Source organism: Mycteria americana, chromosome Z, assembly GCF_035582795.1.
Source record: "Mycteria americana isolate JAX WOST 10 ecotype Jacksonville Zoo and Gardens chromosome Z, USCA_MyAme_1.0, whole genome shotgun sequence".
NCBI lineage: Eukaryota > Metazoa > Chordata > Aves > Ciconiiformes > Ciconiidae > Mycteria > Mycteria americana.
This window is the reverse complement of record NC_134396.1, coordinates 33755901-33779472: the sequence shown is the minus strand read 5'-3', so window position 1 is coordinate 33779472 and position 23572 is coordinate 33755901. Positions and strand designations below refer to the sequence as shown.

The 23572-nt window shown below is 40.4% G+C and overlaps 1 protein-coding gene across 3 annotated transcripts in view; it reads right to left on the bottom strand.

Moving 5' to 3' along the window:
- PTAR1 (protein prenyltransferase alpha subunit repeat containing 1) overlaps positions 1 to 23529 on the bottom strand; it is a 34138-nt gene extending 10609 nt beyond the window's left edge. For 2 of the 3 annotated variants that reach the window (XM_075526633.1, XM_075526634.1), the window contains exons 1-4: positions 23372 to 23529; positions 15939 to 16108; positions 7362 to 7428; positions 1957 to 2061 (exon numbers count right to left, since the gene is read on the bottom strand). In XM_075526633.1, the coding sequence (XP_075382748.1) occupies positions 1957 to 2061; positions 7362 to 7428; positions 15939 to 16108; positions 23372 to 23457 (428 nt within the window). In that variant the 5' untranslated portion in view covers positions 23458 to 23529. The remainder of the gene's footprint in view (positions 1 to 1956; positions 2062 to 7361; positions 7429 to 15938; positions 16109 to 23371) is intronic. The other variant, XM_075526635.1, reaches the window with a different exon arrangement.
- Positions 23530 to 23572: the final 43 nt, after the last annotated feature.

The following is a 23572-nucleotide window of genomic DNA, read 5'->3' as shown; positions in this document are numbered from 1 at the left end:
CCTATTTCTTCTGTCACTGTATGCATGTTCTTATTACTATTGCAGTTCCTGGAATTACCACAAATGAACGCAGGATTATTCAGTGACAATTGCGCAATCAATAGATATACCGATTGTATATGCATAAGATCTACCTGAAATCCCCCCAAACGTACAGCAAAAGGCCATATGGCAAAATGTATGATAGGCATTTTGATATCTTTAGTGAGTGTATCTGCCATATGTAAGAAAAAAAAAATTGGGTATGGTTTACTGAATTTTATAATTGCCCCCTTCTATTTTTTTGCATTTCTCTCTGAAATTTGGTATCATGGGGGAACAGGGAACACAAGATTAATCACTATGCTGATGCAGAAAGAAAATTTTTGCACGTCTTATTTTCTAACATCTATCTACCATGGTCAGCACATCCAAATCCAAGCCAAACATTTGTACAATCATCCTCAAATACACTCTTCTGTTTTAGGCAAATAGAAGAAAGAACAACAAATTATAACACCATTAAAATACTCCTAATTTAAGACTGCATAGAAGTTATAGACAGAGTTTTTTATTATTTCTAAGATGTAAATAAATCTTAAGAACCTACCATTCTGACTAATTTCATAAAAATGTATTGATCATCATAATGGTATGGATGGCACCAGGTTCAGCACTAGTTACTTGCAAAAAATGATAGTTTTCCAGTGTTAGCTACCATGTAGGAAAGGCTAAACCATGACAAACTGCAAGATTTTTTCCCATTATTTCTACATACTCCTTTTGCTTCAAACAAAGCGATCAAGCAGCATGAGTCAGTAGCATGGAAATGATGAAAAGCAGTTGAAGAACAACAACATTAAAAATGAACGTTGCAGAAGTTCATCAGTGTAGTTGCTATATCAATGCTACTAAGAAAGAAATTAACAGAAATTAAGTAGATGCTTGTAAGTTAAGAAATACCTAGGAATATTCCAGGTATTACATTCTAGGTTAACTTTGAGAATTTTAAGCTCATGCACTCACAAAGAAGAATTTACTAACAACTCCCTCTTTCAAAAATTCATATGTTATGAGTACAACTGAAGCTTTATTTATGTTTTTGATAGAATATGAATCCCCTAATGGGATATCAACTTTACGGTTGTCCTAATGCTGGACATGTGAAATGTAAACATTGTGAACTGCTTTCTAATGTGTTACATTCAAATCTCTTTAAGGCTGTCTATAAAAGGATGAGTTATCCTGTGAAAAATACATTATGAAAAAAAGACCCACAAGATTTTTTTTTTTTTTTAAACAAAGTTGAGCAATGGATCTATACTTAACTTGGCTGTGCTATAGGCATTTTATGTACACTCAGTTATGACTGAGATAGTCAGTTTTGTGCATTTGAGTAATTCTGGAGTTACCTTTTCCAAAAATGTACTCTGTTATTTTAATATTTAGTAGTGGTGACTTCATGACACTGCTTAAGTTAAAAATGATAAAAATAAATTAATCAAGGTATTGGAATGGAAAAGAACCCAGCTTTGGTTATAAAGATTAGCTTTTACAGATTCCTGTCTTTCTGAAATGCCTGTAGACAAGCAATATAGTAGTAAGTTGGAGGAAGGAAAGAGGGAGAAACCCACAATGCTCAAATACTTACTATTGATGGAATCAGAATTCTCAGGCTGAGAATTTTAGGTGCTGCAAGATATGATAAACCTTTAGGAAACTTTATCACACCTCCAAAGTTTATTAAAAAAATATGCAGCAAAAACGGTGCATATGATTTTAGTTGTAGTGTAAAATATAGGCAGGTATCTTCAAAAGCCAAAGCACGGTGTTTTACAATGACTGGCTCAAAGAATCTGCTATATTTCTAGGTGTCCTCCTTCATCTATGGCTCTCCTTAACCCAAGCACAGGAAAAAAAAAACCCTAGGAAAAACGTTTAAGTTTGGGGAGGCAACAGAAGGCAAGGGAAACAAACCTATGAATCCATGTTTCTGGACTCTTTGGAAACTTGGTTAACGCCAGTTTTCCAAGATGCAAATCTTTAAGTGGATTTAAAGTGCCAGACAGTATTAATTCTTTCCTACAAAAGATAAAATAAATTTGTATGAATAGATGAACCAACCTGAAAATAGAACACAAATCCCAGTAACAAATAGCATGGCATTTCCTTTGTATCATTATAGAACTTCACTGTCAAACTTCAAGAGTTTAAAAAGCCTTTGGTGGATTAATGCATTCTACTCTGCTATACATATGCGCACCCTATTCAACCAGGCCCAATAAAATAAATCCAGATCAAAGAACTTTATCTTAATCTGAACACATACAACCCTTGGGTTCCCAAACCTACTCAGAAATCACTGAGTCAACTGTATTTGAGTGTGGCTCTCCATCACATTTTCTGTTACTAATCAGAAAGCCAAGGAGTTTGGGCTCTATGTAATGCCTGTTGAGAATAATGTTGCTTTTATCTGCATACTCTAAAAGCATCTTAATAACACAAGCAGCTTTTTTTTTTTTCTTTGATACAAGGGCTGTCAATAGGGTTACATATATGACCAAACATTCCTTCTTGAAGTTAAGCCCTTAGATCATTCTGTACCTCTGAAAATGAAAATAGAGCTACTCTTCCACACAGCCTCCCACACACACACACTTACTTTCAGTTTTTAAATATGGCTCAAGATACAGTTTCAGGGATCCCTAAATTTAGAAAGAAGTAGGAAATATTCTGTGTGTGTAGAATGTTTTACCAACTTTCTCGCGTTCTTTGCACAGAATTCTCTGCCCCACACCCTATTCTTCTTTCTACCTTTATCACTCTTACTGCCTGTCCTGAGCATGTTTGTAGACATCACCGATCAACGGTTACTCCCAGGACATTAGTCTCCATATCCTATTCTCCAATATAGTAGATAGCAGCTTTGAAGTAAAGATATAGTAAGTTCCAAAGTTACCATTTGCAGACAGAAAACGTGCATTCCCCAGAACCTCCAGAAGTCACAATTAAAAACTGAGAGTGCAAGAAGTAGACACAATTTTGGCAGGGGGTTGGTGTTCTGGTGTGGGATGGGTTTTTTTTGTTGTTTTGGGTTGTGGGTTTTCATTTGCTTGGTTTTTGTTTGGTTTATTTTTTTATGATTTATGGTTTATCATAATGATATGCATGGCACCAGGTTCAGCAAGGGGAGCACTAGTAGGTGAAGAGATGATCAATTTTCTGACCAAAAAAAAAAAGGGACAGGGGGAGGGGAAGGGGACAGAGAAGAAATACACTGAAAAAAGCTGCTATCCAGTAAGAAAGTAAAACTTCTCTGCAGTCTGACACAGAACACATAATGTAGTTTTAAAGTTATGGCCTGAGTCTCACAAACCAACTGACATACTCCTTTAGTGTGAGCACTCATTGTCATTTTCCGTCTGTTTTGGAAGTTTTCAGTAGGGAACTGACTCCACTTGGTATGATTGCTTCCTGTTGCTTTACTTGAACTATATACCCAGAGTCAGAAGCTAATGGTGGCAACACTAACAGCGAGCAAGATATTATTTAAAATTCAAGAAAAATGGTGAGATGTATACATCTAGGCACTAGCCTAGACCCTTCTTTTGCTACTGAACCAACAGTTGAATAAATTCCTAAGGAAGTTTTCCTCCTGATATCTAGTGAAGTCAGTAGAGAACTATCTGCAGAGATCAGAAGCTCTGGGACATTTGTTTTTATCTGAATCAAGTTCCAGCATGCTTCAGATTGGATGCTTTTAACAGGTGCTCAACAGGAAATCCAGGTATACCAGCCAGGAGCAGCAGATTGACCAGACTGTTCGGTGCCAGTGCAGTACTTTTGCAAAGCAGAGAAGAGAAAGATTCAGGGAATGTCAGCACTGGAGCAGGTGGAATAATTGCCCCATTACTGCAATGCAAAAGGTGACATTTTGGTAAAAATCACTTACCACTTGGACAATGAAAAAGCAGCCTAGATCAGTCTAACACTCAAAACAAATGCATGTACATATTTAACAAAGATTTAGATTACCAGGCCACCTACCTCCCAAAACCTAAACTCTTGGTGAAGAAATTGCTCTTCGTATATTAAAGCATTAACTCCAAGTAAGTAGGCTCACACACATTTACTCTTAAATTAAATTTACTCTTTTGCAAAGTTGAGGAACATTACAGACAAGATTCACTTTCACAGCTGTGGCAGAAAAGCAGTTTTTAGCTTCATAGATTTTCAAATCAGAGATCCTCCCATTCACAAGTAAGGGACTTCAATCACAAGTATGACTGAAGTACTATATACTCCCAAATAAACCCCTTTCAAGCTCTTTCAGCAAACATCCAACATGGGATATATAATTTCTATCTCACTTTTTTGCCACGTGGGCCACAGATAGTTTTTCAGCCTTCAGAATTCTAGTCCCCATAAAAGATAATCGGAAATGATTTTGAGTTGTCTTATGTTTTTGCTGACACCTTTGAAGTCGTTGATATCTAATTGGAAAAAGTTTGACTTTTCAGAGTGTCTTGTTACCTAATGTCTTTTGACTTTCACTCAATTGTACATGCCAGCAAGTATATCCGTAAGAACAAAAATGCCTATGACAATTCCTTTACAATCACTTACATAAAGATTTTGGTCATTTTAACTTGCAAGATTCTTCAACTTCTAAAAACACAGCATAACTGAAATTATGATTAACAACTGGAGATGTCTTGTTGTCCATTCAGTGTAACGGGGATTTCCCTCTGAGTTCTAAGAAGCGACACATCTCCTATTCTTTAGCACGCCTTCTTACACCATACAATTAGCTCTTGCTCAGTTCTCATGGTTTAGGTTATAGTCCCTGCCCTTCTGTAGCTCCCCAGTCACTTCTAATTAAAATAAATAAATAGAAGACAAACCTGTGCAGTCATATTACAATTGTTTAGAATAGCTCCAAAGTCAAGATAGATTATCTATCTCTTCCTAGCAGGTAACGCATTTGAAGTTTTACGTTCTCCTGTGCTTCGTTAACCAGATACAACCTCCTATGACTGTTGTCCGAGCTGAAATGCTCATTAGCCTTCCACACCGCCACTCCAGTCTTCTCGCTCTGCCAAGTCCTCTCTCCTTTCCAAGGAGAGATTTCCTTTTCCCACTGTCAAACAAACCCCTTCCTGTATCTTCAGATTCAGTGCTATTGAGTCAACCACTATCTCTGAAGCTCTCGGCAGAGAATTCAACATAGGAAAAAGGGATTATCCCAAACTAAAATGAAAGGTTTATTGACTTCTACAGGAAACACTCTATGTGTAAGGCTGCTATTCAGTAAATAACTATTACACTTTTTTTTTAGGCTACTTAGTCTATGATGCTTTTTTCCCCTTAAAAAAAAAGCAGTGAATTTGTGTGTGGAGAACATAACATGAATCTGGTGTGACAAACATCCTCTGAGCAAGATGAAAACAATCATCCCACGGCAGAGCCATCATGTTCTGCAAGCAGCGTTCAAGTCCCACACAATTAGTTCCCAGCTTATACTAGCTCAGAAAAAGGATTTACCTCCAGCATCTGTGCAGAACACAGTCTGTCCTCCACTCTGTGACTGCATATGCCATGTGTCTGGCTAGCTTGACCTGTAATTTACTGAAGTAGGAATTTCACAGAATAGAAGAGAAGCTGAAATGTTGTGCCAATTAATGGCTACCCTTCAAAAGAGCAAACTCCCAGCAGCAGCCTAAAACAATGTAGGGTCAGATTCAGCAAAGCAGCCCCTTTGCTAGAGCAGGCTCGGTGGTAAACTCCACAGCTACTGACTGGCTGGTATAACAACAGCTTCTCTCTGAATGCTAAACGGAGCTTCAAAGACAGACTGCCAACCAGGCCACTGGCCAAGAATTTGGGGAGCAAGGCCAGCTTCTGTAGTAATTTGTATACTTTGGTAAACCATAAAGGTCATTAAAAAAGAAAACAATCCTCATTCATATTCCTTAACATTTTTAATTCCATTTACAACTTTGAACTACTCTTCTTATGTACATTAGAGCGAACTCTTTCAGCTGTCAAGCAGAAAAAAAGCCCGACTGGATGGATGCATTTCCATTAAAAAAAAATTCCACAAAACCTAGAACAAATCCTAAATTCAGTTTTAAGTACCACAAGATTACATTACTGTAGTAGCTCTAGTGCTTATACATGCTCCTAATTCCATTTTATCACTTGAAAGCTACTCAAGCTATACATTTTCATGACAGTAAGCTCTTTGCTATCCCTTTCATCCCCCTTTCTTAGACCTGAGATGCTAGAAAGATACAGATCACAGCAGAATCCTTCAGAACCACACCAGCAGTGAAAGAAGGGGGGGAAAAAAAGGAAAAAAAAAAAAACACAAGAAAAGCTGAATTTGCCATATCTAGGGCTAACAGCTACCGGCAGCCATCATCCTTCTAGGTAATTTTGTTAATTTTTCCTACTGCAGTATTTCATCTTAACTACAAAAGTCCTAATTTTAATAAGAACCCTCCTAGACGCTAACATTTCATCTTCTATCAGCCCTCCAGCCCTTCTAAAACTATTCTTTTAGGACTGTCTCCAGTCTTACTGAGGCAGCAGAAAGAGAATATTCCCCCACCTTTGACATTTACACAAAAATTATCAGATTACAAGGTTGTAAAAAGAACTGTTGCTTCCGGGCTCCATTAAGAGCAAGGAGGTAAATTCCTGCTCCTCCTCCATAATGACTCCTGGACAGGTGCTGCATCATGACCAATGGTGAAGCTAGACCAAACCCAACAGGTACAGGAGACCAAACCCAACCCCAAAGGAGCAGGGTGAGAATGTGTCCAGAATAAAGGCTAGCCATCTTCCTCCCCTCCTCTTGCAGTGTATCTATTGAGGACTATTCAGCTTTGATGAGCTGCACTGGTAATGGCAGCAAATTGAACTGTTCTCTCAAAAGGACTCAGGCATAATATTCAAAGAGGGGTAAAATGAAAACAGTGAAGACAGACAGCAGACATCAGTTGGGCACTACCTGATTCAGTGAAAAGGATATGTGCATCTAAAAGTTACAAATGGCCTTCCTTAACTGACAGAACAAAAGAGGAGTGGCAGTTAATGGGACTTACATCCCCCAAAAATGTGGGCCAAACACGTGCCTTCACATGCAGCAGTGTAATCTTTAGCCTGCACTACAAAAAGAAAAAAAAAAAAAAAGGCAGTCTGAAACTATCTGCACGGCATAGAGGATAGAAGAGATGTTTAATATTTCTTCAGCACTCCTTAGCTGAAAAGCTCTTGCCCTGTCACTAATTACTACTTAAAACAAAGCTTACAGTCACATATGTCACTCACACATAAGGACCAGGTCTTTCTGATGTCATTCGCTGAGTGCAACATACCTCACATTCCAAGCAGTGGTGAAGTCAGGGTTCAGCAGCAGCAGGGTACACGTGATATCTATCAGCTCTAAAACGATTGAACAAGAGACACAAAGATTAGTAATGATCCGCACACAATGGCGTTCCCTCTGCACTCCCTTACTCTCTGTCCTTCCTCAAAGTCTCTCCTCCGCAGGCTGCTGTACCTATGGATGCCCACTTCTGCAAAACACTGCTCTGTCTCATCCCAGAAGAAATGCTAGCTTAATTTAAGAGGGAGCAAAATCTGCTATATCCTCCCTTTTGATTATTGAAAATAATGTACTTCTGTCTTGCTAACAACTCACTTCTAAGAAGTTTGCAGCTGGAAATTTCTGACTTCTACCTGTACTGCTATAATAAACATACAGTATGCCCTCAGCGAGGGACAGCCATTACATATAATCCTTGGGTATTTAGTGATTTAAATTGCAGACACACGGTACCTATCATAAACACAAAATTCTTCACAGGAAATCCAACAGTTTCTAAAAAAAGATAGTACCATTAAAAACATACCCTACTATTTCAGTACAAGTCTGAGCTGCAGATGGCTGCCATATACTATACTGTTAAAAAAATACACATACTATAAAAAAAAACTGTAGCTAAGAAAATGAAACACTATAACCATGAATTAGGATCACAAAATAACTATCTACCTGCAAAGAAAACACTTTAAATACATTCTGAAGCCTTGCTCCAGACTCAGGTTTTAAGACTAATTCACTAAAAAAAGAACAAACAGAACATTTGTTTGCATCCCTGCATTTAAGCACTGCACAGACTGTAGATTTACATATTACACTTACTTTTAACAATGTTGTGAAAACAAGACTGAGGTATACAGTTCCATTGTAACCTAGTCTTTCCTTTCCCTTTGCACTCCGCTGCACTATGTGAGCAGTTTTGGGTCCCACCAGGGTAACAGGGGGGATTCACGAGGCATCTCCACTTAAGCTTGAGATAGTAAGGACTGTCACTGCATTGGTTCCCTTAACCTCCGCTCTCAGGAGACACAGCATCAGATCAGTTAACCTGTCCTGCAATCACAATTCTTAAACTTACATGGTAATTTTGTAACTGAGTAAGAATAAACTTGCTTCAAAACTGAATGTGACTGCCCAGGCTTTTACTGCCAAGAAAGTTGGGCTACTTTCTCTCCTAATCACCCTGCATTTAACATACTAAATAGACTATACTCCAGGTGATCTCCAGCAAATAAGAGGCACTTAAGGGAAAAAAGGAAAAGGAAAAAAGAGGGTCTCTCATGGAACTAGATCTCTGGTTAGTGCAGCTAATATGACGGTAAAAGGAAATTTTAAAAAGTCACTGATGAAATGCAACAATAATGGAGCACATTAATTCAAAATGCAAAGGAACATGGCTTCATATATCTCTCAACTAAGGCTTTGAGAGAAGTTAATATTTAAGTGGGTTAAAAAGTGGAATACCTTTGTATATTACTGTATGACTGCTCATTTGTTTATGTCCAACAAAGTAATTTTGTGTTTCCCATGATGTTCCTGCCTATGAGGAACATGTTATGCCATCATATAATGCGGGGCAGAGGGGGAATTTCTTTAGTGTACTCTGTCGATTTTGCACTACACTGTTATGGTGATATTTTATAAGTTACCTCAAGGAACTAACTTAACTTTCTATTTTCATGAGTTTTCATTGAGGTTTTTTTTTTTACTTTAATGAAAGACTTCCTCTTTCTTGCCAGGGAATGAATATTTCTTATATTCAAAGCTATTTCCTAATTTGCTACCTAATTTGCTACAAAGCTTTTTCTTTGACTTACCCAATCTCTGAACCTGAACCAGCAAAATACTTCAACACCTATTTAATTTTAGTCAGATGAATTGCCCAATTGAAATACTCAGGATTACTCACATATGTAAAATTAAACATCTACTAAGTGTTTTGCTGGCTACTGTTTCAATTTTGCATTCAAAAGCTTCACTGGCAACATTTAACAAAACACCAGTTTTATAAGGATCTATAGTTGTGAGCTGTCATTGTTTCATGTAGGTTTTCCATTTTACCTTCTCAAAATATTAGTAGTTATTCTATATTTTTAAAGTCTCTCAATTTTACATATCACAAATATCATAATCAAATGCTCTGATTATTCTGCTATTATTACCTTGTGGCATAAACAATACACACAAAATGACCTTCAAAATGCAACAGGCCAAGAGCTAATAATAACAACTCTTCCAAGGTAACAAACCTTCTTTAAATCAAATTCACAGTACCTACTACATGGCAACTGAGAGTTTCTTCAAGGGGGGGTGAAAAAAAAGAAAAAAAAACCTCAGGAATTACAAGCTTTGTTGCTAACACAAAGCAAGGCTAAATACCTCTATTCGGTTAATTGCATTTTTACCCCATCCAGCCAACTTTCTCACCAACTGGTGATTATTACAACAAACAAACAACAACAAACCCCACCAAACCCAAAAAAAACCAAACACAAAAAACTTTAATACTAGCGTCTCCCCTAGACAAGAGAGTCACATGTATTTTAAACTTGCTGTAAATTGTATTTAATCTAGACTGCCAGAAAATTGCTGGCTTAGTATAATTTTTGAAACCTATTATGAAGAGTTCAGCGCATCAAATCTAGGTTGATTGACAATTCCCACGGTGAACTTTATTTTCAGCTACTTATTTTGCCAAGAGGTCAGTGGGCTGCATCTAAAGGCTCTAAGGCTCAACCATGGCTAAGTATCAATGCAACAGGACTGTGCAATAAAGGAGACTTCTGCAGGACTTCTTCATTTGTTACAGGTGGGAAAGGTGTTTGCTGTAGGAGGGAAAGGTAAATTAAACTGTGCAGTGCAGGATAAGAAGAAAAGCGGAACCGCAGCAAAACGTTGCAACAAAGAACAGGATTAGAGGCAGTTCTGAATTAAGTCATAAAAAATTCTGAACTTTCGAGTGTTGGTTTTTCTAAAAACAATAATGGTTTTAGTAGTTATTAGGTACTACCACTGCATATGCTATGGTTGACAGGACACATTAAGCAAAAGCTTATTACAACCTAGTTCAGTCTTTTGAATACTTTTTAGAAATGGTTTGCATAGCCTACATGACTCCACTTAGAACAATATAGTTTGTTTATCCTACTAAGTCATGATTTCCAGTTAACATGACTATTCTGGTAATGTCAAAGGTCTGGAACAGCATTAAACCGAGCCCAACTTAAGCAGAAGTTTACCATCTTCTCCGTTTTCCCATTACAGAGGTTCACCGTATCCTGAACATTATCAAAGGAAAGAAGCAGACAAAAGGAAACATGTAATGTTTCTCAATGCAATACCCAGTTCTTTCATGTTGATGTTCTTTGATGCTTTGTGCAACAAGTAACAGATGAAGATTTCATGAAGTGTGGATTCTGAGCCAGAGATGTCAAATGACAGAATTTTAGTAACCTCTGAGCCACTTTTCAATAGAAAGTCTTATGACAGATCTGGCACACAATGATAGTAGTTGCCAGCTAGTTCCTTCTGTGTCAGTAACAAAAAACAATGACTTATATCTACAATTTAAAAGTACTTTCTGCTGGATACATTTTAAGCAAACTAGCATCATAGGTGCTCACAACGTATACATCCTTTTGTACATGAAAGTCTCCCCAGCTGCAAATTTGACAATATGTTTTTAGCCCATTTTCTTTTTAAGTATGTCTGTATCCAGATTTTTATTTTTGTAAGTGTGTCACACTAAGATGTGCTTTTCAGAAGAGAGTTGTAAAAGTGGAAACACAAATTTATGGTAAGTAAGGATATTATGGGAGTATGCACAACAATACTTTGCGTAAAAAAAGAAGTTTGTAGCAATTTCAGAAAACCATCTTGTGATAATGCAAATAACATGCATGCATATATTTAAAAAATATTGGAGAAGGGATAAAAACATATTGTAAAATTAGGATTTCTAAACTGGAACAATAGCAAGAAGAGAAGTAGTCATGATTGTGGATTCCAAGTATCCAAAAGAAACCACAACTAAATTAAACATCTGTTGCAGTAAGCCATCAATGACTGACTATAAAGCACTTCCTTCTTCCAGGATCCTACCAGAAAAGAGTCAGACACCACATCTGAAAGCAGACAGTTGAATCAGCACCCTGTTTTTCTTCTCTGTCCTATTTAAAATGGCTTACAGTAATTCGAACAACACAAAACAGGTTGAGAGACTACATTTGCAATCACTGTTTATTACAAGTATCAACAGAATATGCAACTGAGTTTTGCAGCAGTAATAAACAAATCTATGCCTTCACTACATTCAGAAGAAAACAACTACCTTGCCAAATTCCAAGCATGCACTTTTGCCTACAAAAAGGAATTTGGAGGAAAATCCTTGAGGATATTCTAAACATACAGAAAACGTAACATCTCTTGGTAGAGTATGCCTACTTATGCCATGTTAGAGACAATTCTGTAAGTCCATCTGGGAAAGACTTCTGTCTTTATTCCCTCAATCACTGCAGTTCAGTTTCTGCTAAAATTTCCTATCAAATGGTAAAACATACTAAACTCTATAAGCTGTACCTTGCTTTACAAACAGGTTATTAACATGGAGGTCCTAATTGTGTTTTACAGTGGTGACACGAAACCTCAACAGACATGAAAATGCTGTAGATGACCTCTTCTCACACATTTTAAACTGACTTTTGTAACTGAAGCAAAGGAGAATGGAGTTTCCTTTCCAAAAGAAGAAAACCAAACAAGTAGTAACCTAAACTTCATGCCACTCCAGTATTTACCAACACATTTTTATGATCTGCATTTTGAGAGGAAGGGTTCTGCAAGGCTTTGACTGGGAGGGAAGCAGAGACACTCTTCAAGCAGTCAGCGCACCATACCATCCTGGCAGAATAGGCATGTGCCACAGTGCCACCACAACAAAGTGCCTGGACTGGTGTGAATGGAGCAGGGTGCCCTTGAGCTATTAGTGGTCTCCAGGCTCCCAGTGCAAGAGTGACACAAATCTCAGTGGTTCGTATTTTGGCTTGAAACAAGTTTTTGTCTGCGTGGCAATTTCTAGGGGAGGACTCTTCTGTAACACTTCAGACTGAAATGAAAAGTCTCCCTGCAGAAGATCTGCAGCATAATCAAAATACATCTCACAAACTCCTACCTCAGACCTGCAAAAAACACTGCAATGAGAATGCTGGTCTTGCCAAACCTGCCTGTGCTAGCAGGTTCACTTCTTTAAATGCTAAAATTTGTTTTACATGTCAGAGTCATCATTATTTATATTCCTTATATTAAAACTCATTATTGAATTTTATAATCATCTGCATTATAAATTCTGAATTTGCAATCAGATCACCATCACTGGTTTCTATCAGAACTGAATGCATCAGCAGCAACTTGGTGGCAGCTATGAAAGAGATCCAGGTCTTACTAGGTCCAACCATAAACCACAGATACCAAGGAAGAAATGGAAGTTACTTATGTTAGAAATACACATCCCCTAGGAATAAAAGTATTTTAAAGACGTCTGTAATGAAAAAATCATATTAAAGAAAATAAATTATGTGAAAAATAAAAAATAAAGGGCAATGTAAAATTTACAAAGTGCACGAAACCCTTTTCTAGATAAACACATAATGACATGACATCAACCCTCTGTTGGGGGGGGGAGGGGGAACAGAAACACAAAAAATCCATTAGACAAAAATAATATACAGACAATCAACAGGTCAGTCATACCCAGCAACACATGAAAACACTTCAACTTTCTTAAGCTACTCTTTTGAATGGAGAATTAACTCAAGTATCAAGCCAGTGCTTTGTTACTCTAACACCACCCAAAGTACACAGCCAGCACTGGATGTGCTGTGTGTTGCCAGTGGAATGGGTTCCTCTTTATCATGATCTGGCTTGCAAAGAGGTAAAAAGTTCCTATGTATGACCTCTCCCCATCCACTAGAAGGCAAGCACACCCATGCTCATATTACAAAACTTCTCTGCCATTTAATGTTACTCTTTTCAAAATGCTTGCGTTATATATCCACGTGTTTGTAATAAGGAATCAAAGTCTGTTTAGTAACACTAGATCCTGCCCTCAGGCAAACAAAAGTAGGCAACGTTCATTGCCATAAGAATGTTCCCTTGCCAAGATTCACTAAAGACCTCAATCTTCTTTCTCTATCATCCCTGAATGCAAAAGAAGCTCAAGTGCACATTTATAGACTCAACTAACACCATCTGATCATCCCTTACCCTATGCTTTAATGAGGATAAGTGCACAGCTGGCTTCATCCACTTAAAGTGAAACAGACTGTAGTAAAGAAAAAGTAAAGAAGAGAAAAGCAAATGGCAGTTATATCAAGAAAGAGATGTTACTAACCAGACCTCTTTCCCTGATCTACCCAGACCTACTCTCAAAACTTATCTGTTCAAGATGGTATGGCATGTTAGCTATATGATGACTAGATGCTAGAGTCTGCATCAGATGTCTGCTAGGATCCCACTACTTAAAACAATTATTTAACTCTCTAGTTCATCAAGTAACCAGGGAGACTACCTTTGCTATAGTTGCAGTCAACACAACCCAATGGATGGTGGCTGTTGGGTATGTTGCAGGAGGGGAAGATAGTCCAAGATAGTCCAAGACAGTCATTTTAAAGCACAACAGACACAGCTAGTGCTTTATGGATTAGGTTAGTTTCATGCAAACAGAAAAAAATTAAAATATGGTTACAGCCCCAAACTGAAACCCATGAGCATGTGAGCTACAAAAGATCTGAACTCTGTGAGTGGTCATGGGGTGTTCTTCAACAGAAAAGATATCCCTCTTTCTGGGACACAAAAATGTTAAAAATGCCATAGCAGGTAGAAGATACTAGAAAGAAGCCTCGAAAAGAACAGGAATAAACACCAGAAATAAGACACTGAGATAAGCCTAAAGTAAGAATATTTTTTATGCTGACTGCTATTTAGAAGAGACCTGAAACCATGAACAAAAAAATTAGTTTCTTAAACTACAGTTACCCTTTTTCATTCTTACTCTGAACAGAATAGGACACTTTGTAAGCAGTGAAATGTCTCCCATGTCACATCTGTTCATAATTCTTCAAAAACATTCAAAACAGACAACATATACTGAAGTATTTTTCATGCAAGTAAAACAAACTAAAAACCAAACCAAACAGATGAAAAAGGATATAAAACTTTACAATTACCAAGCTGTATGGACTAATGCTTTCTGGTACCCCTATGTCTGAAAAACACTGCACTTCTTTCTTACTTTAGATCCACACATCACCACAGTTTTCCTTCTGACTCAGGAAAGCAGGACAAAATTCCTTCTGTAAAGATTAACATAACTTCCCTAAATCACTCACCCAAATAAGTCATCTCCCCCTAACCCTTCCAGCTTAGGCAAGAGAGAAAGGATTTACATTTTCAAGTAAGCAACCCTGCAACTTGTTTAGGTTGCCAAGATGCACAATCCAAAGCCTGCCCTCCCCCCCAGTAACACTCAGTTCTTTCAGAACAGGTTAAACTGGCTTTAAGAAGGGCCAGTGCAGTGTCAAAAACAGTAAATTATCTGGATGAGGGGATCAAGTGCACCCTCAATAAGTTTGCAGACAACAGCAAGCTGGGCAGGAGTGTTGATCTGCTTGAGGGTAGGAAGGCTCTGCAGAGGGACCTGGACAGGCTGGATCGATGGGCCGAGGGCAATTTTATGAGATTCAACAAGGCCAAGTGCTGGGTCCTGCACTTGGGTCACAACAACCCCATGCAACGCTACAGGCTTGGGGAAGAGTGGCTGGAAAGCTGCCTAGCAAAAAAGCAACTGGGGGTGCTGGTTGACAGCCAGCTGAATATGAGCCAGCAGTGTGCTCAGGTGGCCAAGAAGGCCAATAGCATCCTGGCTTGTATCAAAAATAGTGTGGCCAGCAGGACTAGGGCAGTGATCGTGCCCCTGCACCCGGCACTAGTGAGGCTGCACCTGGAATACTGTGTTCAGTTTTGGGCCCCTCACTACAAGAGAGACATTGAGGTGCTGGAGCGTGTCCAGAGAAGGGCAACGAAGCTGGTGAAGGGTCTGGAGCACAAGTCTGATGAGGAGTGGCTGAGGGAACTGGGGTTGTTTAGCCTGGAGAAGCGGAGGCTAAGGGAAGACCTTATTGCTCTCTACAACTACCTGAAAAGAGGTTGTAGTGAGGTGGGTGTCAGTCTCTTCTCCCAAATAACAAGTGATAGGACAAGAGGAAATGGCTTCAAGTTGTGCCAGGAGGGGTTTAGACTGGATATGAGGAAAAATGTCTTCACCAAAAGGGTTCTCAAGCATTGGAACAGGCTGCCCAGGGAAGTGGTTGAGTCACCATCCCTGGAGGTATTTAAAAGACATGTAGACATGGCGCTTTGGGACACGGTTTAGCCGTGGACTTGGCAGTGCTAGGTTTACGGTTGGACTCAATGATCTTAAGGGTCTTTTCCAACCTAAATGATTTTATGATTCTATTATAAATAAAAGGTGCATTAAGAATCACATAAGATACTATTCTCCAACTGGGTAACTTACCATCTTTGTTCAGCCATTGTCGTCTTTGTCTGTAGAGGAGAAGTTTATTGTGGACATATGGCAAAAGAAACTTGACACACCAGCTCTCCACACCAAGCTTGTTTTCTACCAGGACAATAGGGCTCCGGTTATACCTGGCTTCAGGGCAGGGTATTAATCCAATTTCATCTCTTAAAAAACAGAAAGAAATATAATTAAACTTATTTCCAGTAGATACCAATTATTTTTCTCAATAGAGCAGACTGGCAAGGCTCCTCGCCCAGTCAGCCCATCATCTTTCTCCCTGTTTTTACTGAAATCTGTACTCATTATCCTCAATTCACCTTCTTGATTCTTGCCTGACTGCAGGTACGATAAAATGCATTTTCAGAAAGCCATCCTCTGCAAAACTCACGCAGTATATTAACTTGGCAAATAAATGATTCAAACATGTTTTAAGGCATGAATAAAGATTTCAGTTGAGCAAAAAAGTAAATGCATTTTTAGCTCTGTACAATTTATTCACACACAATGTAAAAGCCAGTTGTGGTTTTGAGTTAAGAGCTACTACAAAAATTTTGTATTAGTTCCCCAATGCTGTAGTGATAGAAAACCAGAAATATTTTAAGACTTGCTTAAAACTCTGGAAGTAATAGCCATGGTTACGTGAGCCAGAATGAATTCAAAATCCTTTAAATGTTCTCTAGGAAGATTCCTTTTGGTGATTCTGGCTCTTCTCACCTTAAGATAATCGGAAAAGTTTTATTAGATTTTCCCAAAGGTCCTAAATGAGGAAGGTCCCTTTTTTTGGTCACCTAAGCAGTTTATCTCAGCTGAATTAAATCAAGTAGCCCTGGCTTTGTGATGGAGATGCCATAGAGCTGTAAGAACTTCTGCCGCAAGGGAAACAAAATATGTTAACCAGTACTGGCACCCGACTGACCCAAAGCTGCCCAGGTGTGCCCTGCAGCAGTGTGACCAGGTGCTCTGAAACCAAAGACAGTGCAAAAGAAAATCACAGAGAGAGCAATGTGTACATTTCCACATGTCCCACTTTGCCTTCTCCTATGCAAGGCAGCCTGCTGAACAGCAGGAAGATTTGAGATGCAGAGGCCAGTCTGCTTAAATGGCAACTTTGAATAAGAGGCTTTAATCAAGCCTTTAAAAAAATAGTCATGGCCACAAAAATTCATTCCAGCAAACAAAGAACAAGAGACTCAGTTTTTTGGTTTCAAAGGGCCATACCATATTTTACTTCTTCCTCAGCTTTCTCTAATATGTAGGGATGTTGGAAGAGAAGCTTTAACAGCTTCTTAAAAACAAACAGGCTGTCAAGCATTCACACTCATTCGGACAGAAAGCAACATTATTTTATACTTTCCATTATGCATGGTTTCTCTACCAACTCCTGTCTAGTGGAAAATTTTGTTGCTGAGGAGGGAAATCCTCAGGTCTCAAGCAGAAAAAAAGATCTCTTGTGATCTTGGGTAGAAAGTGAATTCTCCACCTTAAATTTTCTCAACACAAGGTCTATAGATACACTCCAAGCGTCAACCCCACAACCTCAACTCAATTATCTTAAACTAATTTTGTTGCTGGACAATCTGAGTATACTGATTTAGTTCTGTGTCCTCACTGGATTATTACTAAAGTAATCAACAGTGACACCATGCGCTTGTTAAGAATATATTTGCTTATTCAGAAAACGGATGTAATCTTGCATGCATCACAACATATATCACAAGCCACAAAGAGCACAAGTAACTTGAGGTAAGATATTTGCAAATCACTTGGCTCTGTACCCAAACACACACCCAGGTCCCTTACCCATCTGTGGTCATCTAATAACAGAGAGAGGAAAACCAGCATTTTCCTACCCCATGAACTGCAAGCAATGGGTATCAAAGATCCTCATCTCCGCTGCTCCACTCAACACAAGTTAAGCTCTTCAGGATTAGATTAGACCTAAAATGACATTCCAGTCTGCTTCTTTCAACGTGGTACCTTATAGCCTGAAGTTTGTACTTACTGCTGGCTCCTTTCTTTTATGACTGTTAAACCCAGTCCTTGGCCAAACTTTACCGGGCATTGTACACAGGGACATACAGGTCCCCACCTGCAATGAAGATGCAGTCACCCACAGCTTTGCTAATTAACTCTGTGAATTACCACAAGAATTTACCAGCTGTTGCTTACAAACAGTAGACCAAAGGTAAACAGCAAGGAGAGGGGAAAAAAAAAACAACCCCAAACATACATCCACACCTTCACTTCTTACCAAATACAAAGTCTGACTCAGGTGAGCTAAGTTTCACAACACTGCTTTAAACATGCCAAAATGACAGACAGCTAGGGTTTGCACAGAGCTGACAAGTCAGCCTGAAATACCTCAATTCCAGAACACACTCAGCTAGCCAAAATCAGCAGAGGACTAGACCACTGCATAGTGAAATTCACCAAGATACGGTGCAACACAAAAAATGGTTTATCTGGTACCTACTCAGTTTTTTGCTAAGATGCAAACCAGGACTTGACATTTGGTAGAAGTGTTGTCTCCAACACCTTGGTATTGTTTTTGATGACCTGTCTGGTTCAGAAATCATACATTGCGTTCAGTTCCTAAGAAGGAACAGAATTCACAATGCAAAATACCAGGAGGGCAGATTTATCTAAGGTGGGGTGCCTATCTCACAGCCAAAACAATTCATTCAAACCACCATTTCTGTTCCTGTAGGCCCCTCAGATCTGCAGAAGGAGCAAGTAACAGGGCAGGTCTGTCAGCCCAGGAGACACTGCTTGAGAATGCCTGCAGCCTCTTCTCCACCGTGTACCTGAAGAAAACTTCTGCAGCAAGACTCGCATGCAGGCACCACTGAATTAGTGCTTGAAGTGACTGAAGTACCCCTAATCTTGCGCAAACTGCCCCTGGCCATGTGACAGAAGATGTGCCTGTTGGTACAACAGGATTGCCCAAACTCATTGAAGGATGGAGGATGCCTACATTTAGGTCAAGTGACAGGTGCAAGCTGCTCACAATACTGAAGGAGACACCAATTGAGGGCTGCTGTTTGTCAGTATTTTGTACTATCAGAAGCACCATCTGCTATGAAAGTAAGATTTAATTCCTATCCCTAGATTTCCTAGTTTTCTGATATTGCCTCTTGAATTTTAGGAGTTATTTAGTGCTTTTACATTTATTTTCCTCAAAGCAAGCACCACAGTCACATTCCAAAAACTGCACGAATAATCTCTCTATTTACAGGATACCACGCTAGTTCACATTCCCAAAATATACCGTGGAAGCAGCCAGAACTTAGTGGAAGCTTTTAGGTTGGTGGTCGTGAAGTCTGCAGCCATTACAGAGCTTCTTCAACCCATGCTGAGACCAGAGAACACATGCAAGATGAGAGCTGGGAGACCGTGGAGCTGCACAATCCAGACCTGGTCCATAGTGCAAACCTCAGCTGTGGCAGAACAGTACTGACAAGCCACTGCTGGACCTGCTTCAAGAGCCCCAGTCTGTTGACTCAGCCATTCAATGGTCCTCCCCAGAATAAACCCTAGCCAACCTACTTTAAACTTTTAAAACCGTGATGATACAAAAAAGTTCCCTCTTTCACAAAACCACAGTACCTCCACAGGAGACAATTCTTGTGATGCTACCATGACAGGTCTTCAGCTTTAGGTGCCTCATGTGAAGGGACCTTCTCTGGTTTTTTTCTGTAAGATCATCTTTAAAATAACCCAGCCTCTCCCCACAGAATTAGACAGAGGATATTAAATAATGGCTGGGAGATCTGAATGAGGTACAATCAGTGGATATAATGCAACTACAATTCTACTGACAATAAAGACTGGACCTAAGTAGTTGAATATTTCAATTACAAAAAGCTTTTAATACTGGAAGACAATCCAGTGCATGGACACTTGAAAGGTGTATATTTTTACATTAAATTAAGTCTCATGAAATGACTACATGGCTAATGAATTTACAACATTTGAAAGGTAGGGAAGAGGGGGCCTATATCCAAGAGTTGAAACGTTTTCTTTTCCTTATCGTGCAGTGCATCATACACACATGATTCTCTTTTAGAATTTCAGATAATAAATTAATTTGCATGTTATGACTGGTCATTATCTTAGCGGTACAACCAAAATGTTTCATAAATAAAAGAACAGTAAAATATTACTGAAATCCAAAGTACTCCTAGCCAATATTTGCTTCTGAAGAAGCTATAAATATGACACTTTTACTCTCTAGGAGTTTCCTTTTGTTTGCTCTTACATTAATCTCCCCTTGATTGGAAACTTCTGCTGCAATAACAAAGTTCTGTACTGATGACCCCTCTCACTAAGTATTACAAGCAAGTTATTTGTACTTACTATTGGTATATTTGGAAGTATCAATGCTGCACAAAGGTATGAAACAATCTAATGAAAAGAACATTGGCAAGACAAATTTCATACTGAGCTACAGGAAAGACTTAAGGAAGTATGTTTCTTTCTGAATCCCCTGCAGAGAAATTTGCAATCACACCAGGAGAATTTGCAATCACACCATGATTCAGAGTTTTAAATCTAACAAAATGAAGTGTGGTATTTTTACTACATTAAGAATACGATGAAGTAAGACAAAAAAAAATTATCTGAGCTACAGTGACATAAATGATTCTTGGCAAACCATAAATAGCATCCTCGGATTTTGTACACAAACACTGGGCTACCATCTAAGAGTTCATCTTTCCAATTACGCCCATCAAATTCAAGTAGTCTTTTGAAAAGTTAGTCTATTTTTGTTTGACTTCACATGCAAAAGAACAGCAAAGTTCAAAAAGAAAGTATACATTGATCTGTTCACGGTTGGTGACCCGTTCAGTTCCAGTGGGATAGCTCATGTATATGACTTTATCGGGACCTATGCTTGTAGGACTGGGTAAAAATACCTTCCCGTAAAGTTTCATAGCCTTACAAAATTGAAAACTAGCATGCTGCAGAGTTATCCAACTGAAGAAAACGGAGCTATCAGAGAGACAAGGCAAAAAGAATTTTGTGTTGTATATGTAGCTAGAAGTAAGCTCAGCTTAAAAAGATGCACAGTCTTGCCGCAAATATAATTTAAAGCAAAAAAAGAGAAACAACAAGCCAACATTCTACTTAGTCTAAAAGGGTATTTTTACATGCTTTTTAGTGTTGACTGGAGACAACACCCCCTTTAAAACCTACAAAACCATGAACCTGCCAGAACAAAACACCCATTCTGCCAGATGCAAAGGGGGCAAACGAACAAACAGTCAAAGACAGGGTACAACAAATGCTGGAAGAGAGAGGAGTATGGGACAAAACTATGAGATGTGAATAGGAACATCAAGCACATGGCAGATCCCTTATTTTCGGCAGAGCCAGGCAGATGCCACACAGAAGAATTCAAACCTGGATCTATAACATGCACAGGCTGTTCGCTTCAAGAGGATAACATCTGTCAGGGACTGCAGCTAGTTACAACTGTCTTGGTCACCAGCAGGAAGACAAGATGTCTCCGAGATACATGAAAATGTCTGGCCAGCATGGCTGCAACCTGGTGCTCTAGAGGCAGAGAGGGATCGTAGCAAAGGGCCTGCAGTCTACACTGGCCATGCATAGTCCCATTTCAAGTACTGCAGTTCAGAAATCTAGCAGACAGAATTGCCGCTTTTTCTACTTTAGGGGGTAAACTAGCAGCAGCTCATGCCTCCTCCATCGAAGCATGACACAGTGCATCAGTCTCAGAGCACACAACTCTTGTAGCCTACTTTAATCTCTGAGATTGCATCTATGAAAGAAAATGGCATCAGCAGCATATTCTTCAAAAACACAAGCTCCAAGTTTGCTACCAGTAAACAATTCTGGTGAAGGAGTAGGAACTGAGAAGAATCAGAACATTCATTCACAAATACTGGCTGTTTACAGCACATTATGCCTCACAACCTAAAAATGAAGCTTCATGGCAAAACGCAGTTCTTTTTTAGACAGCATCCATATGCTGTATTTTAAAACCTGGCCACCCACCCAAGTTGCTTACTACATTTATAGAAACATGATGGTATTCATTCTAATCCTCTCTTTTAAGCAAAGGGATAAATTAAGTGCATGTAAAATTTTCCTATGTAGTTGCTTAGCATACCATTTTCTGGAACAGATTAATAGGCCACCACCTCAGAGACTGCAGCATTTCTGACCGACACAAACACACCATACTTACGTTATGAAGTTGTTATCCATTATGTGCTACCTCATTTGCCAGAACCACTGTGTAGTTCACATAAATAGGTAGAAAGATGCTTCCCTAAACAGTTTGCATCTTAAAACAACAAAGGATGGGGAAAGAAACAGAAATAAGGGAGTTACCTAAATCAGGGTCTCGGAGCTGGTCAGCAGTGGAACTGAAAATAAGACGCAGACCACCTGACCCCCAGATTGTTAGATAAACCCGATTCTCACAAGACAGCAGTAACTGTAGTTTGTATTCACACAGTCGTTCTGTTTGTTGTATATGTCGTCTGTATCCACACAGTCGAAACAGCACACAAGGAAAAGCACTGGCATCTCTATTAACAGACACAGATTCGAAGGTGGCATTCATCAAGCCACGCCGTTCGTACGAGGGTGCAATTTGGTAGGCTTCAATCCCAAGACTGGCTTCCACCAGCGCTAAGGCTCTGCCTCGGCCACGCACAGACCCGGCTGCGCTCGGCGGGGCTCGGCAGGCCTGACCCGCCCGCAGGCAAAGGTCAATCCCATCTCGAGCGTAACATGCCCAGCCTCAAACTCAAGTGGAGTTCATTTGAGAACCTGTCTCTAAAAAAACACTCACACTTCCAGATTTTTTTTTTTCCCCAGCCCCTGCCGGTTTCCAGAACCAAGTACTTTTTATTGACGAGGCTGTTTTTGCCGGCAGGCTGACGAAGCAGCCGCACGGCTCAGCGGCGGCCGGGGTGCTGCCGCAGCCCGCGCCCAGCGGGCCGCACGGGCGCCCAGGAGTTATTCAAACTCCCGGAGCAGGAGCGTGGCGTTACCCAGAAGAAGAGGAGGCAGCAGGAGAGCACGGAAGGCATGTGGCATCAGCGACCCGCCCCCAGGAAGCACAGGTGCCAGGGAACCCGCCCGGCGCCGGCCCTCCCGCTCGCAGGCTGGCACGCCCCGCGGCGGTGCCGCGCAGAAGCCCCCGCGCCGGGCGGGGAGAGACGCGGCTGGTCCCCGCGGCCCCGCACGGCGTGACCTTGGGCCCGGCGCCCGGCCCTCACAGGCACCGCTGCGCGCCGGGCGGCCCGCCGCGCCCCCGCCGGGGACCCCACACCCCCGCCCGGCCGCCCGCCCCGAGGCGAGGGAGCGGGGCGGCCGCCGGCCGGGGAGCACGCACGGGGCTGAGGGCGGGGAGCGCTCCCGCCCCGGCCTCGGCCGCCGCCCCGCTCACTCACATGTGGGGGTTCCGCTGGAAGGCGTTGCGAATGTCCTTCACCACCCGCTGCACCAGCACCGCCACCTCCTCCGGCGACTCGGCCATCTTCCACCTCCGCAGCCGGCCCTGCCGCGCCGCGCCGCGCCGGGCGGGCAGAGCGCTTCCGGGTCAGCGGCCCGCGCGGAGCCGCGGGTAACGCGCGGGCGGCGGGGCGGGGCGG